This window comes from Oncorhynchus masou, chromosome 29, assembly GCF_036934945.1.
Source record: "Oncorhynchus masou masou isolate Uvic2021 chromosome 29, UVic_Omas_1.1, whole genome shotgun sequence".
Taxonomy (NCBI): Eukaryota; Metazoa; Chordata; class Actinopteri; order Salmoniformes; family Salmonidae; genus Oncorhynchus; species Oncorhynchus masou.
The window spans coordinates 92140334-92157736 of NC_088240.1; the positions used below are offsets into that span (position 1 = coordinate 92140334).

At 42.9% G+C, this 17403-nt stretch overlaps 1 protein-coding gene across 1 annotated transcript in view; it reads left to right on the forward strand.

The window, feature by feature from the left end:
* Positions 1 to 1299: 1299 nt before the first annotated feature.
* The window catches only part of LOC135520982 (CUB and sushi domain-containing protein 3-like), a 150749-nt gene continuing 134645 nt past the window's right edge, over positions 1300 to 17403 (forward strand). The window contains exon 1 of the mRNA XM_064946869.1: positions 1300 to 2118. Within this exon, the coding sequence (XP_064802941.1) occupies positions 1941 to 2118 (178 nt within the window). The 5' untranslated portion in view covers positions 1300 to 1940. The remainder of the gene's footprint in view (positions 2119 to 17403) is intronic.

The window sequence follows — 17403 nt, forward strand, 5'->3', positions numbered from 1 at the left end:
TGTGTGTGTAGTATAATTTCCCATCATAAAATGTATCCTCATTCCCCAAACATATACCTTCATCGTTACAAAAATAATAATAAATACATCTGTATTTTTTAAAATCTCCAATCTGGTAACCCTCACTGAATTCGACATACAGTTTGAAGTCGGAAGTTTACATACACAAAGGTTGGAGTCATTAAAACTTGTTTTTCAACCACTCCACAAATTTATTTGGCAAGTCGGTTAGGACATCTACTTTGTGCGTGACATAAGTAATTTTTCCAACAATTGTTTACAGACAGATTATTTCACTTATAATTCACTGTATCGCAATTTCAGTGGGTCAGAGGTTTGCATACACTAAGTTGACTGTGCCTTTAAACAGCTTGGGAAATGATGTCAGGGCTTTGGAAGCTTCTGATAGGCTAATTGACATAATTTGAGTCCATTGGAGGTGTACCTGTGGATGTATTTCAAGGCCTACCTTCAAACTCAGTTAGTTTTTGCTTGACATCATGAGAAAATCAAAAGAAATCAGCCAAGACCTCAGATTTTTTTTTGTAGATCTCCACAAGTCTGGTTCATCCTTGGGAGCAATTTCCAAACACCTGAAGATACCACTTTCATCTGTATAAACAATAGTACGCAAGTATAAACACCATGAGACCACACAGCTGTCACACCGCTCAAGAAGGAAACGTGTTCTGTCTCAAAGGGATGAATGTACTTTGGTGCGAAAAGTACAAATCAATCCCTGAACAACAGCAAAGGACCTTGTGATGATTCTGGAGGAAACACGTACAAAAGTATCTATATCCACAGTATATATAAGTGTATTTATATAGCATTCTAAATAAACGTGGTACGTCAAAAAGTGTAGAACACCATAATATCTAATAACCCTCCAAAATGTATTTTCCTACCAATTAAGTAGCACAAAAATTGGAGTCTTTTCACACGAATTAAGCCACACAGAAACGCAACAACAACAACAACAACAACAAAAATGCACGAAATCTGCTGAAATAGTTTTTTTGTACAAATTTGCACGAATTTAATTTGAGATTGTGTTGCTTTATGGCAAGAAGTATCGCCCAGCATGAACTTAACAAGAACTCAGATTCACTTCGTTTGATTCACTTAGAACATTTCAAGCTACTAAAACGTTAAATTAACACGTCATAGGCATCAGACTGACAGACCTTTCTTCCCAAAACGTCATAGAAATAGGCTAACCCTTCACAACGAATGATGGAATAGTTTGGTGTGCTGTTTCAGTTACGACGATTTAAATCACAGCATTCACTTCCCGTTTAAAGTGACTACTAAAACCTGCAGAGGGCAGAAGAACTCTTGCCTCGTGCAGTTCAGCATTCGTTACAATAATCATCTCGTCTTTGTATTGCAAATGTGATTCTCATCAGCGACAATAAATGATAGTTCTGCTGTTGCCTAGCAGGCGGGTTTGTTTCTTCAGCTTTTTTTTAGAATGACATTGCTGTCAAGCCTTTACATCCAGCTGCCCCCAAAACAACACGCTGCCATTATCTCTCATTGGTTTTATACACGTGTGCTTGTATTGGGTTTTCTATTGAGGTAATGATTTGTTCAGCAGCTTGCAAATGAACGGAGTCCAGTTCAATGGCCCGATTGATACGGCAGCATTCTGAAGCACAGCTATCCATCGCGGAGGTTTGAGCAGAGCAGAGCCAGAGCAGAGAGGCAGCGAGGTGCAGGGAGATACAGCGATAGACAAGAACACGCCAGAGATTATACTTGATGCCCCTCTCGGCGAGATGGTTGAGTCCACATCAAGGTTGCTGCCGCTGCTGTGCTATCCTCAAATCCACTGTTCACTTTTAGCTTCGTTCTCAGCGTCTGGCATGGCACTACGGATTGTTGTCTCTGGCTGAAAAGGAATACTTCCCAACCTAAATACATGTTTAGTTGTAAATATGAAAACTGTGCATAGAGACGGATACTACGCGGGATCTATCGAACTATCTGACATGATCAATAGAAGAAGCGTTAAATGCTGCCGGACGGATTTAGTTCAATCTAGAACCATGAGGATTAGAACTGGAATTATATTCTGGAATCTCATGTTTTCAATGATGTTCTCGTGTGTGAAAGGTACGTCATTGCAGTATTTCTTCTGGTTCTGCTTTATTTTTGGGTCCGGAGGAAAATCGATTGTAGCTTTATGGACGTGCGCGGAAAATGCAAGGGTTTTTGGATGGAGTGCCAGGGACGCATTTTTCTTCGGCTGCGCTCAATGCAGGCTTTGAGCGGAGTCTCGATAGATATTCTTGCAGTACACTCATCCGAATAGCATACGTGAGCTGCTTTGGTTAGTAACTCGTGGATTGTGACTGACTTGAGTAACGACCATGCACTGCAGTTTTGTAATATAATACATCACGATATTTTGTATTAACTTACAATAACCACATTTTACATGATGGGTCATTTTGTGCTCTTTTTTTGTTGTTGTTGCGGGGTTTAGTCTTGTGGATCTCGTGCATTTCCTCCTGAACCTCTGGTTAAGAACCTTTACGGGGTCGTGTAGTAGGTTAATGAACAACGATATGGAACCGAAGTATCGAATGTTGGTCACAGACCTGCCAGCGCCTCCAGGTTGACTTTAGGTGCGCTGTTTAGTATTCTGATAGTGACGCCGCGACCACTAATAGTGAATGGCCCCGATATTATACAATTAGAGAACGAATGGATGAATCTTTATTTCTGAAAAACAACAACTTTGAGACTATCTAGTTACCTGCTAGGGGGAATTGTCCCGTGATGTAAAATTAAAAAAATAAGCTATGTCACAGCCTACGGTGTGTTGCGGTGGTAGGCTACAGATTAACATGTTGTATTTGGAGGCAGGAAAATGAGCCTATTTAAACGAGACTCTCTCGACATCTGCTATTTGGTTGAGAACCCCATTTCAAGTCACATCAGCAAATTTCATTTTACCCACTTTTGAACAACAACAAAAAACACCTTGTTTTTTTTAACCAAAACTAATTGTTGCGCGTAGGCATATTGTTCACCCGCAAATGTTGGACAATATGTGATATTTTCTATAATATGCGTATTATAATGGAATTAATTAAGATCAAGGGCAAGCTAATTGCCACTCCATGTGTATCCGTGACACTTCATCATGCTTCTGTATGCATTATGTCAACAACACCATTATCTACAATGAGTCCAGTTACATCACTGAGTTTCACTCCTTACTCACTTCTAGAGCAGATGAAATATGATCCTCACTAACCCCCGTAGCTACTTCATATACTCTGAGATGCGTTGTGATCCTGATACAGTATAGTGCAGATACCAGTGTACATGTGGATCCCCCCCCTGCAGTCATTTCTGCTGTCTGTCTACTGGGGGTGGATGAATGTGTTGCCTGCCTCCATCAGGGTTTCATCACCACCCACATTGGAAAGACAAGACAGAGAAGGAGAAGAGAGAGGAGACTTCAAACAGCCCTTCAGCTACTGGATTGACACTTGATGCAGATTTGGTGATGCATGACTGCATTACCTAGAGGGGTCTGAAGAGCACCTAGGATTAGGAAGATGGCCCAGCTAGCATGACGCCAAGGGCAGGCCAGGCCCCCATATCCATCTCTGTTTGGCCATCTTCTCTTTCTCTCTATCTCTATGACTCTATCTGACTCTATCTGACTCTCTCTCTCTCTCTCTCTCTCTCTCTCTCTCTCTCTCTCTCTCTCTCTCTCTCTCTCTCTCTCTCTCTCTCTCTCTCTCTCTCTCTCTCTCTCTCTCTCTCTCTCTCTCTCTCAGAGAGAGAGAGAGAGTCAGATAGATAATATCACTCTCTCTCTCTCTCTCTCTCTCTCTCTCTCTCTCTCTCTCTCTCTCACACACACACACACACACACACATACAATTTCTCTTTCTATCTATCTCTCTGACTCCATCTGACTATCTCTATCTCCCTCTCTCTTTCTCCCTTTCTCCCCCCTCGCTTTCTCTCTAGCCCCCCCCCTCTCTCTCTCTCTCTCTCTCTCTCTCTCTCTCTCTCTCTCTCTCTCTCTCTCTAGCCCCCCCCCTCTCTCTCTAGCCCCCCCCCCTCTCTCTCTCTCTCTCTCTCTCTCTCTCTCTTTCTCCCTTTCTCCCCCCTCTCTCTCTCTAGCCCCCCCCCTCTCTCTCTACCCCCCCTCTCTCTCTCTAGCCCCCCCCTCTCTCTCTCTCTGTGGTTGGGAGTGGGACCAATGCCACGGGGCTTAACAAGGAAAAGCAAGTTCCTCCCTGAGCTCCAGCAAATAATTACCAGTAATCTGGGAGTGGGTTAATCTATTCAGTGATCGAGAGGGAGGGAAAGAGAGAGACGGAGAGAGAGAGAGGTGGAGAAGAGAGTGGGGGGGAAAGAGAGAGACAGAGAGAGAGAGAGACGGAGAAGAGAGTGGGGGAAAGAGAGAGAGAGGAGAGGTGGAGAAGAGAGAGGGAGAGAAAGAGAAAGATGGAGAGAGAGAGAGGTGGAGAAGAGAGAGGGAGGGAAAGAGAGAGACAGAGAGACGGAGAAGAGAGTGGGGGGAAAGAGAGAGAGGAGAGGTGGAGAAGAGAGAGGGAGAGAAAGAGAAAGATGGAGAGAGAGAGGTGGAGAAGAGAGTGGGGGGAAAGAGAGAGAGAGGAGAGGTGGAGAAGAGAGAGGGAGAGAAAGAGAAAGATGGAGAGAGAGAGGTGGAGAAGAGAGTGGGGGGGGGGGGACTGTCACAATGACTTGTAGCTAGCTAGCTGTAGTGTGATTATGTAAACCAGGGCAGTTTGTCTGTGTAATTATACACTATCTTCATGGAGAGAAGGCATTATCCTGCCCCACAGGTTCTTCATCTCTCAAGTGGCTGTAGAGCTCCCTTCACATCGTGTTGAGGAACCATCACTACTCCCTTCACACCATGTTGGAGAACCATCTCTTCTCCCTTCACACTATGTTGAGGAACCATCTCTTCTCCCTTCACATCATATAGTAGAACCATCTATTCTCCCTTCACACCATGTTGAGGAACCATCTCTTCTCCCTTCACATCATATAGTAGAACCATCTCTTCTCCCTTCACACCATGTTGTAGAACCATCTCTTCTCCCTTCACATCATATAGTAGAACCATCTCTTCTCCCTTCACACCATGTTGTAGAACCATCTCTTCTCCCTTCACACCATGTTGTAGAACCATCTCTTCTCCCTTCACACCATGTTGAGGAACCATCTCTTCTCCCTTCACATCATATAGTAGAACCATCTCTTCTCCCTTCACACCATGTTGTAGAACCATCTCTTCTCCCTTCACATCATATAGTAGAACCATCTCTTCTCCCTTCACACCATGTTGTAGAACCATCTCTTCTCCCTTCACACCATGTTGTAGAACCATCTCTTCTCCCTTCACACCATGTTGAGGAACCATCTCTTCTCCCTTCACATCATATAGTAGAACCATCTCTTCTCCCTTCACACCATGTTGTAGAACCATCTCTTCTCCCTTCACATCATATAGTAGAACCATCTCTTCTCCCTTCACACCATGTTATAGAACCATCTCTTCTCCCTTCACACCATGTTGAGGAACCATCTCTTCTCCCTTCACAACATGTTGTAGAACCATCTCTTCTCCCTTCACACCATGTTGAGGAACCATCTCTTCTCCCTTCACACCATGTTGTAGAACCATCTCTTCTCCCTTCACACCATGTTGTAGAACCATCTCTTCTCCCTTCACGCCATGTTGAGGAACCATCTCTTCTCCCTTCACACTATTTTGAGGAACCATCACTTCTCCCTTCACACCATGTTGTAGAACCATCTCTTCTCCCTTCACATCATATAGTAGAACCATCTCTTCTCCCTTCACACCATGTTGAGGAACCATCTCTACTCCCTTCACACCATGTTGAGGAACCATCTCTTCTCCCTTCACATCATATAGTAGAACCATCTCTTCTCCCTTCACACCATGTTGTAGAACCATCTCTTCTCCCTTCACAGCATGTCGAGGAACCATCTCTTCTCCCTTCACACCATGTTGTAGAACCATCTCTTCTCCCTTCACACCATGTTGAGGAACCACCTCTTCTCCCTTCACATCATATAGTAGAACCATCTCTTTTCCCTTCACACCATGTTGTAGAACCATCTCTTCTCCCTTCACAGCATGTTGAGGAACCATCTCTTCTCCCTTTACACCATGTTGTAGAACCATCTCTTCTCCCTTCACACCATGTTGAGGAACCATCTATTCTCCCTTCACACCATGTTGAGGAACCATCTCTTCTCCCTTCACATCATATAGTAGAACCATCTCTTCTCCCTTCACACCATGTTGAGGAACCATCTCTTCTCCCTTCACAACATGTTGTAGAACCATCTCTTCTCCCTTCACACCATGTTGAGGAACCATCTCTTCTCCCTTCACACCATGTTGTAGAACCATCTCTTCTCCCTTCACACCATGTTGAGGAACCATCTCTTCTCCCTTCACACCATGTTGAGGAACCATCTCTTCTCCCTTCACATCATATAGTAGAACCATCTCTTCTCCCTTCACACCATGTTGAGGAACCATCTCTTCTCCCTTCACGCCATGTTGAGGAACCATCTCTTCTCCCTTCACACTATTTTGAGGAACCATCACTTCTCCCTTCACACCATGTTAAGGAACCATCTCTTCTCCTTCACATCATATAGTAGAACCATCTCTTCTCCCTTCACACCATGTTGAGGAACCATCTCTACTCCTTTAACACCATGTTGAGGAACCATCTCTTCTTCCTTCACATCATATAGTAGAACCATCTCTTCTCCCTTCACACCATGTTGTAGAACCATCTCTTCTTCCTTCACATCATATAGTAGAACCATCTCTTCTCCCTTCACACCATGTTGTAGAACCATCTCTTCTTCCTTCACATCATGTTGAGGAACCATCTCTTCTCCCTTCACACCATGTTGAGGAACCATCTCTTCTCCCTTCACACCATGTTGTAGAACCATCTCTTCTCCCTTCACACCATGTTGAGGAACCATCTCTTCTCCCTTCACACCATGTTGAGGAACCATCTCTTCTCCCTTCACATCATATAGTAGAACCATCTCTTCTCCCTTCACACCATGTTGAGGAACCATCTCTTCTCCCTTCACGCCATGTTGAGGAACCATCTCTTCTCCCTTCACACTATTTTGAGGAACCATCACTTCTCCCTTCACACCATGTTAAGGAACCATCTCTTCTCCCTTCACATCATATAGTAGAACCATCTCTTCTCCCTTCACACCATGTTGAGGAACCATCTCTACTCCTTTAACACCATGTTGAGGAACCATCTCTTCTTCCTTCACATCATATAGTAGAACCATCTCTTCTCCCTTCACACCATGTTGTAGAACCATCTCTTCTTCCTTCACATCATATAGTAGAACCATCTCTTCTCCCTTCACACCATGTTGTAGAACCATCTCTTCTCCCTTCACAGCATGTTGAGGAACCATCTCTTCTCCCTTCACATCATGTTGTAGAACCATCTCTTCTCCCTTCACATCATATAGTAGAACCATCTCTTCTCCCTTCACACCATGTTGAGGAACCATCTCTTCTCCCTTCACATCATGTTGAGGAACCATCTCTTCTCCCTTCACATCATATAGTAGAACCATCTCTTCTCCCTTCACACCATGTTGAGGAACCATCTCTTCTCCCTTCACGCCATGTTGAGGAACCATCTCTTCTCCCTTCACATCATGTTGAGGAACCATCTCTTCTCCCTTCACATCATATAGTAGAACCATCTCTTCTCCCTTCACGCCATGTTGAGGAACCATCTCTTCTCCCTTCACATCATGTTGAGGAACCATCTCTTCTCCCTTCACATCATATAGTAGAACCATCTCTTCTCCCTTCACACCATGTTGAGGAACCATCTCTTCTCCCTTCACGCCATGTTGAGGAACCATCTCTTCTCCCTTCACATCATGTTGTAGAACCATCTCTTCTCCCTTCACACTATGTTGAGGAACCATCTCTTCTTCCTTCACATCATGTTGTAGAACCATCTCTTCTCCCTTCACATCATATAGTAGAACCATCTCTTCTTCCTTCACAGCATGTTGAGGAACCATCTCTTCTCCCTTCACATCATGTTGTAGAACCATCTCTTCTCCCTTCACATCATGTTGTAGAACCATCTCTTCTCCCTTCACGCCATGTTGAGGAACCATCTCTTCTCCCTTCACACTATTTTGAGGAACCATCACTTCTCCCTTCACACCATGTTGTAGAACCATCTCTTCTCCCTTCACATCATATAGTAGAACCATCTCTTCTCCCTTCACACCATGTTGAGGAACCATCTCTACTCCCTTCACACCATGTTGAGGAACCATCTCTTCTCCCTTCACATCATATAGTAGAACCATCTCTTCTCCCTTCACACCATGTTGTAGAACCATCTCTTCTCCCTTCACAGCATGTCGAGGAACCATCTCTTCTCCCTTCACACCATGTTGTAGAACCATCTCTTCTCCCTTCACACCATGTTGAGGAACCACCTCTTCTCCCTTCACATCATATAGTAGAACCATCTCTTTTCCCTTCACACCATGTTGTAGAACCATCTCTTCTCCCTTCACAGCATGTTGAGGAACCATCTCTTCTCCCTTTACACCATGTTGTAGAACCATCTCTTCTCCCTTCACACCATGTTGAGGAACCATCTATTCTCCCTTCACACCATGTTGAGGAACCATCTCTTCTCCCTTCACATCATATAGTAGAACCATCTCTTCTCCCTTCACACCATGTTGAGGAACCATCTCTTCTCCCTTCACAACATGTTGTAGAACCATCTCTTCTCCCTTCACACCATGTTGAGGAACCATCTCTTCTCCCTTCACACCATGTTGTAGAACCATCTCTTCTCCCTTCACACCATGTTGAGGAACCATCTCTTCTCCCTTCACACCATGTTGAGGAACCATCTCTTCTCCCTTCACATCATATAGTAGAACCATCTCTTCTCCCTTCACACCATGTTGAGGAACCATCTCTTCTCCCTTCACGCCATGTTGAGGAACCATCTCTTCTCCCTTCACACTATTTTGAGGAACCATCACTTCTCCCTTCACACCATGTTAAGGAACCATCTCTTCTCCCTTCACATCATATAGTAGAACCATCTCTTCTCCCTTCACACCATGTTGAGGAACCATCTCTACTCCTTTAACACCATGTTGAGGAACCATCTCTTCTTCCTTCACATCATATAGTAGAACCATCTCTTCTCCCTTCACACCATGTTGTAGAACCATCTCTTCTTCCTTCACATCATATAGTAGAACCATCTCTTCTCCCTTCACACCATGTTGTAGAACCATCTCTTCTTCCTTCACATCATGTTGAGGAACCATCTCTTCTCCCTTCACACCATGTTGAGGAACCATCTCTTCTCCCTTCACACCATGTTGTAGAACCATCTCTTCTCCCTTCACACCATGTTGAGGAACCATCTCTTCTCCCTTCACACCATGTTGAGGAACCATCTCTTCTCCCTTCACATCATATAGTAGAACCATCTCTTCTCCCTTCACACCATGTTGAGGAACCATCTCTTCTCCCTTCACGCCATGTTGAGGAACCATCTCTTCTCCCTTCACACTATTTTGAGGAACCATCACTTCTCCCTTCACACCATGTTAAGGAACCATCTCTTCTCCCTTCACATCATATAGTAGAACCATCTCTTCTCCCTTCACACCATGTTGAGGAACCATCTCTACTCCTTTAACACCATGTTGAGGAACCATCTCTTCTTCCTTCACATCATATAGTAGAACCATCTCTTCTCCCTTCACACCATGTTGTAGAACCATCTCTTCTTCCTTCACATCATATAGTAGAACCATCTCTTCTCCCTTCACACCATGTTGTAGAACCATCTCTTCTCCCTTCACAGCATGTTGAGGAACCATCTCTTCTCCCTTCACATCATGTTGTAGAACCATCTCTTCTCCCTTCACATCATATAGTAGAACCATCTCTTCTCCCTTCACACCATGTTGAGGAACCATCTCTTCTCCCTTCACATCATGTTGAGGAACCATCTCTTCTCCCTTCACATCATATAGTAGAACCATCTCTTCTCCCTTCACACCATGTTGAGGAACCATCTCTTCTCCCTTCACGCCATGTTGAGGAACCATCTCTTCTCCCTTCACATCATGTTGAGGAACCATCTCTTCTCCCTTCACATCATATAGTAGAACCATCTCTTCTCCCTTCACGCCATGTTGAGGAACCATCTCTTCTCCCTTCACATCATGTTGAGGAACCATCTCTTCTCCCTTCACATCATATAGTAGAACCATCTCTTCTCCCTTCACACCATGTTGAGGAACCATCTCTTCTCCCTTCACGCCATGTTGAGGAACCATCTCTTCTCCCTTCACATCATGTTGTAGAACCATCTCTTCTCCCTTCACACTATGTTGAGGAACCATCTCTTCTTCCTTCACATCATGTTGTAGAACCATCTCTTCTCCCTTCACATCATATAGTAGAACCATCTCTTCTTCCTTCACAGCATGTTGAGGAACCATCTCTTCTCCCTTCACATCATGTTGTAGAACCATCTCTTCTCCCTTCACATCATGTTGTAGAACCATCTCTTCTCCCTTCACAGCATGTTGAGGAACCATCTCTTCTCCATTCACAGCATGTTGTAGAACCATCTCTTCTCCCTTCACAGCATGTTGAGGAACCATCTCTTCTCCATTCACACCATGTTGAGGAACCATCTCTTCTCCCTTCACAGCATGTTGTAGAACCATCTCTTCTCCCTTCACAGCATGTTGAGGAACCATCTCTTCTCCATTCACACCATGTTGAGGAACCATCTCTTCTCCCTTCACATCATGTTGTAGAACCATCTCTTCTCCCTTCACATCATGTTGAGGAACCATCTCTTCTCCCTTCACACTGCTCCATGGTGGATCTAAAAGCTGTTGCATGCACTCAAGACTGGAGTTTTTTTTATCTCCCTCTCTCTTTCTTTCAATTCAAATCAATTAAATACATTTTTAAGTGATCTTCATTGGCATGGGGTACCGTATGTTTACATTACCAAAGCAAGTGAAATAAACAATCATCAGAAATGAAGTAAACAAATCAGACATTTTAAATGGTGTTGTATGCAGTCAGGACTGGAGATGAGGTGTTGTATGGACAGTGGAATACAGAACAACAGCTCAGCTGCTGTTATTCTCTGTGATGGATTTCAGCTCTTTGGAATCAGCCAGAAACTCAGTTTAGATAATGGGATCCAGCCAGAAACTCAGTTTAGATAATGTAATTGTGGAGATAAACAGAAAAGGGCCATTTGTAAACAGCCACTGGATCTGGCTGGCTGATACGGATTTGTAATGTTGGAAACAAAGTATCAGGCAGGAAATTAACGCTAGCAAATAAAAATTCAATCTAACTGCAGTTAAAGGGTATTTAAAAGGAACAATTATGATTGAGATTTAATAAACAAACCTGTCGATTAAAGTTTGAGAAAAATCATTCTCACACACACACAGATTAATAATCATTCACACCCACACAGATTAATAATGATTCACACTCTCACAGAGATTAAAAATCATTCACACCCACACAGATTAATAATCATTCACGCCCACACAGATTAAAAATCATTCACGCCCACACAGATTAAAAATCATTCACGCCCACACAGATTAATAATCATTCACGCCCACACAGATTAATAATCATTCACGCCCACACAGATTAATAATCATTCACACCCACACAGATTAATAATCATTCACGCCCACACAGATTAAAAGTCATTCACACCCACACAGAATAATAATCATTCACACCCACACAGATTAAAAATCATTCACGCCCACACAGATTAAAAATCATTCACACCCACACAGATTAATAATCATTCACACCCACACAGATTAATAATCATTCACACCCACACAGATTAAAAATCATTCATACTCTCACAGAGATTAATAATGATTCATACACACACAGATTTTCTTAACAACAGATTGACTTGTTGATAGTTTATTAAACAAAACAAATCTCACTCATCTCAGCTAGCAAAAAACAACACATTGCACGATACAATATTGGCAAATATTTCTGTTATGAAAATGTAAATGCACAAATGGCAGATGTATAATTTATTGTTTAATGAAACATCTCACTGTGAAGAATCATACTGCTTATTTGGGCTATCGTGTCCTGAGGTGTTATATTTAGACTGTTGTCATCGTGTCCTGAGGTGTTATATTTAGACTGTTGTCAACGTGTCCTGAGGTGATATATTTAGACTGTTGTCAACGTGTCCTGAGGTGTCCTGAGGTGATATATTTAGACTGTTGTCAACGTGTCCTGAGGTGTTATATTTAGACTGTTGTCAACGTGTCCTGAGGTGTCCTGAGGTGATATATTTAGACTGTTGTCAATGTGTCCTGAGGTGTTATATTTAGACTGTTGTCAACGTGTCCTGAGGTGTTATATTTAGACTGTTGTCAACGTGTCCTGAGGTGATATATTTAGACTGTTGTCAACGTGTCCTGAGGTGTCCTGAGGTGATATATTTAGACTGTTGTCAACGTGTCCTGAGGTGTTATATTTAGACTGTTGTCAACGTGTCCTGAGGTGTCCTGAGGTGATATATTTAGACTGTTGTCAACGTGTCCTGAGGTGTTATATTTAGACTGTTGTCAACGTGTCCTGAGGTGTCCTGAGGTGATATATTTAGACTGTTGTCAACGTGTCCTGAGGTGATATATTTAGACTGTTGTCAACGTGTCCTGAGGTGTCCTGAGGTGATATATTTAGACTGTTGTCAATGTGTCCTGAGGTGTTATATTTAGACTGTTGTCAACGTGTCCTGAGGTGTTATATTTAGACTGTTGTCAACGTGTCCTGAGGTGTTATATTTAGACTGTTGTCAACGTGTCCTGAGGTGATATATTTAGACTGTTGTCAACGTGTCCTGAGATGTCCTGAGGTGATATATTTAGACTGTTGTCAACGTGTCCTGAGGTGTTATATTTAGACTGTTGTCAACGTGTCCTGAGGTGTTATATTTAGACTGTTGTCAACGTGTCCTGAGGTGTTATATTTAGACTGTTGTCAACGTGTCCTGAGGTGATATATTTAGACTGTTGTCAACGTGTCCTGAGGTGTCCTGAGGTGATATATTTAGACTGTTGTCAACGTGTCCTGAGGTGTTATATTTAGACTGTTGTCAACGTGTCCTGAGGTGTTATATTTAGACTGTTGTCAACGTGTCCTGAGGTGTCCTGAGGTGATATATTTAGACTGTTGTCAACGTGTCCTGAGGTGATATATTTAGACTGTTGTCAACGTGTCCTGAGGTGTTATATTTAGACTGTTGTCAACGTGTCCTGAGGTGATATATTTAGACTGTTGTCAACGTGTCCTGAGGTGTTATATTTAGACTGTTGTCAACGTGTCCTGAGGTGATATATTTAGACTGTTGTCAACGTGTCCTGAGGTGATATATTTAGACTGTTGTCAACGTGTCCTGAGGTGTTATATTTAGACTGTTGTCAACGTGTCCTGAGGTGTTATATTTAGACTGTTGTCAACGTGTCCTGAGGTGTTATATTTAGACTGTTGTCAACGTGTCCTGAGGTGTTATATTTAGACTGTTGTCAACGTGTCCTGAGGTGATATATTTAGACTGTTGTCAACGTGTCCTGAGGTGTCCTGAGGTGTTATATTTAGGCTGTTGTCAATGTGTCCTGAGGTGTTATATTTAGACTGTTGTCAACGTGTCCTGAGGTGATATATTTAGACTGTTGTCAACGTGTCCTGAGGTGTCCTGAGGTGATATATTTAGACTGTTGTCAACGTGTCCTGAGGTGTTATATTTAGACTGTTGTCAACGTGTCCTGAGGTGTCCTGAGGTGATATATTTAGACTGTTGTCAACGTGTCCTGAGGTGTTATATTTAGACTGTTGTCAACGTGTCCTGAGGTGTTATATTTAGACTGTTGTCAACGTGTCCTGAGGTGTTATATTTAGACTGTTGTCAACGTGTCCTGAGGTGATATATTTAGACTGTTGTCAACGTGTCCTGAGGTGTCCTGAGGTGATATATTTAGACTGTTGTCAACGTGTCCTGAGGTGTTATATTTAGACTGTTGTCAACGTGTCCTGAGGTGTTATATTTAGACTGTTGTCAACGTGTCCTGAGGTGTTATATTTAGACTGTTGTCAACGTGTCCTGAGGTGATATATTTAGACTGTTGTCAACGTGTCCTGAGGTGTCCTGAGGTGATATATTTAGACTGTTGTCAACGTGTCCTGAGGTGTTATATTTAGACTGTTGTCAACGTGTCCTGAGGTGTTATATTTAGACTGTTGTCAACGTGTCCTGAGGTGTTATATTTAGACTGTTGTCAACGTGTCCTGAGGTGATATATTTAGACTGTTGTCAACGTGTCCTGAGGTGTTATATTTAGACTGTTGTCAACGTGTCCTGAGGTGTCCTGAGGTGATATATTTAGACTGTTGTCAACGTGTCCTGAGGTGTTATATTTAGACTGTTGTCAACGTGTCCTGAGGTGATATATTTAGACTGTTGTCAACGTGTCCTGAGGTGTTATATTTAGACTGTTGTCAACGTGTCCTGAGGTGTCCTGAGGTGATATATTTAGACTGTTGTCAACGTGTCCTGAGGTGTTATATTTAGACTGTTGTCAACGTGTCCTGAGGTGATATATTTAGACTGTTGTCAACGTGTCCTGAGGTGTCCTGAGGTGTTATATTTAGACTGTTGTCAACGTGTCCTGAGGTGTTATATTTAGACTGTTGTCAATGTGTCCTGAGGTGTTATATTTAGACTGTTGTCAACGTGTCCTGAGGTGATATATTTAGACTGTTGTCAACGTGTCCTGAGGTGTCCTGAGGTGATATATTTAGACTGTTGTCAACGTGTCCTGAGGTGTTATATTTAGACTGTTGTCAACGTGTCCTGAGGTGTCCTGAGGTGATATATTTAGACTGTTGTCAACGTGTCCTGAGGTGTTATATTTAGACTGTTGTCAACGTGTCCTGAGGTGTTATATTTAGACTGTTGTCAACGTGTCCTGAGGTGTTATATTTAGACTGTTGTCAACGTGTCCTGAGGTGATATATTTAGACTGTTGTCAACGTGTCCTGAGGTGTCCTGAGGTGATATATTTAGACTGTTGTCAACGTGTCCTGAGGTGTTATATTTAGACTGTTGTCAACGTGTCCTGAGGTGTTATATTTAGACTGTTGTCAACGTGTCCTGAGGTGTTATATTTAGACTGTTGTCAACGTGTCCTGAGGTGATATATTTAGACTGTTGTCAACGTGTCCTGAGGTGTCCTGAGGTGATATATTTAGACTGTTGTCAACGTGTCCTGAGGTGTTATATTTAGACTGTTGTCAACGTGTCCTGAGGTGTTATATTTAGACTGTTGTCAACGTGTCCTGAGGTGTTATATTTAGACTGTTGTCAACGTGTCCTGAGGTGATATATTTAGACTGTTGTCAACGTGTCCTGAGGTGTTATATTTAGACTGTTGTCAACGTGTCCTGAGGTGTTATATTTAGACTGTTGTCAACGTGTCCTGAGGTGTTATATTTAGACTGTTGTCAACGTGTCCTGAGGTGATATATTTAGACTGTTGTCAACGTGTCCTGAGGTGATATATTTAGACTGTTGTCAACGTGTCCTGAGGTGTCCTGAGGTGATATATTTAGACTGTTGTCAACGTGTCCTGAGGTGTTATATTTAGACTGTTGTCAACGTGTCCTGAGGTGTCCTGAGGTGATATATTTAGACGGTTGTCTACGTGCCCTGAGGTGTTATATTTAGACTGTTGTCAACGTGTCCTAAGGTGATATATTTAGACTGTTGTCAACGTGTCCTGAGGTGATATATTTAGACTGTTGTCAACGTGTCCTGAGGTGATATATTTAGACTGTTGTCAACGTGTCCTGAGGTGTTATATTTAGACTGTTGTCAACGTGTCCTGAGGTGATATATTTAGACTGTTGTCAATTTGTCCTGAGGTGATATATTTAGACTGTTGTCAACGTGTCCTGAGGTGATATATTTAGACTGTTGTCAAGGTGTCCTGAGGTGTCCTGAGGTGATATATTTAGACTGTTGTCAACGTGTCCTGAGGTGTCCCGAGGTGATATATTTAGACTGTTGTCAACGTGTCCTGAGGTGTCCTGAGGTGATATATTTAGACTGTTGTCAACGTGTCCTGAGGTGATATATTTAGACTGTTGTCAACGTGTCCTGAGGTGTCCTGAGGTGTTATATTTAGACTGTTGTCAACGTGTCCTGAGGTGTTATATTTAGGCTGTTGTCAATGTGTCCTGAGGTGATATATTTAGACTGTTGTCAACGTGTCCTGAGGAGATATATTTAGACTATTGTCAAAGTATCCTCTGTTTATTATTTTATATTCAACTTCGATTTAGGTTCGGATGTCTTATCAATTCAACTAATTACTGTCCAGTCATTCTATTAAATATAATGCAATAGTGTTATATTACTGTATTGAACAGCAACTCTCTCTGTCTCTCTCTCTCTCTCTCTCTCTGTCTCTCTCTCTCTCTCTCTCTCTCTCTCTCTCTCTGTCTCTCTCTCTCTCTCTCTCTCTCTCTCTCTCTCTCTCTCTCTCTCTCTCTCTCTCTCTCTCTCTCTCTGTCTCTCTTTCTGTCTCTCTCTCTCTCTCTGTCTCACTCTCTCTCTCACTCACTCTCTCACGCTCTCTCTCACGCTCTCTCTCTCACGCTCTCTCTCACGCTCTCTCTCTCACGCTGTCTCTCACCCACTCTCTCACGCTCTCTCTCACGCTCTCTCTCACGCTCTCTCTCACGCTCTCTCTCTCTCTGACTCTCTCACGCTCTCTCTCAGTCACTCTCTCGTTCTCTCTCGTTCTCTCTCTCGCTCTCTGTTTCACACACAGGCACTCAGGTACACATATGCGCAGGCACGCACGCACACACACACACACACACACACACACACACACACACACACACACACACACACACACACACACACACACACACACACACACACACACACACACACACACACACACACACACACACACACACACAAACACACTGGACCACCAAATTCTAAACAACCACAGCAGTAATGTCCTTGTTCAGTGAAGATATTCAGATCGAGTGTTGTGATCTAGGGTTCATTGGGAGAGATTTCTAGACTCCAGATGGAATATGTCAGAGCCCTGAATTCTAAGTTATACAGATAGATTCATCAAGTAGCCTGAAGTCATTGTTTTGGGTGTTGATTCCAAACGGAATATCTTACCGTCATT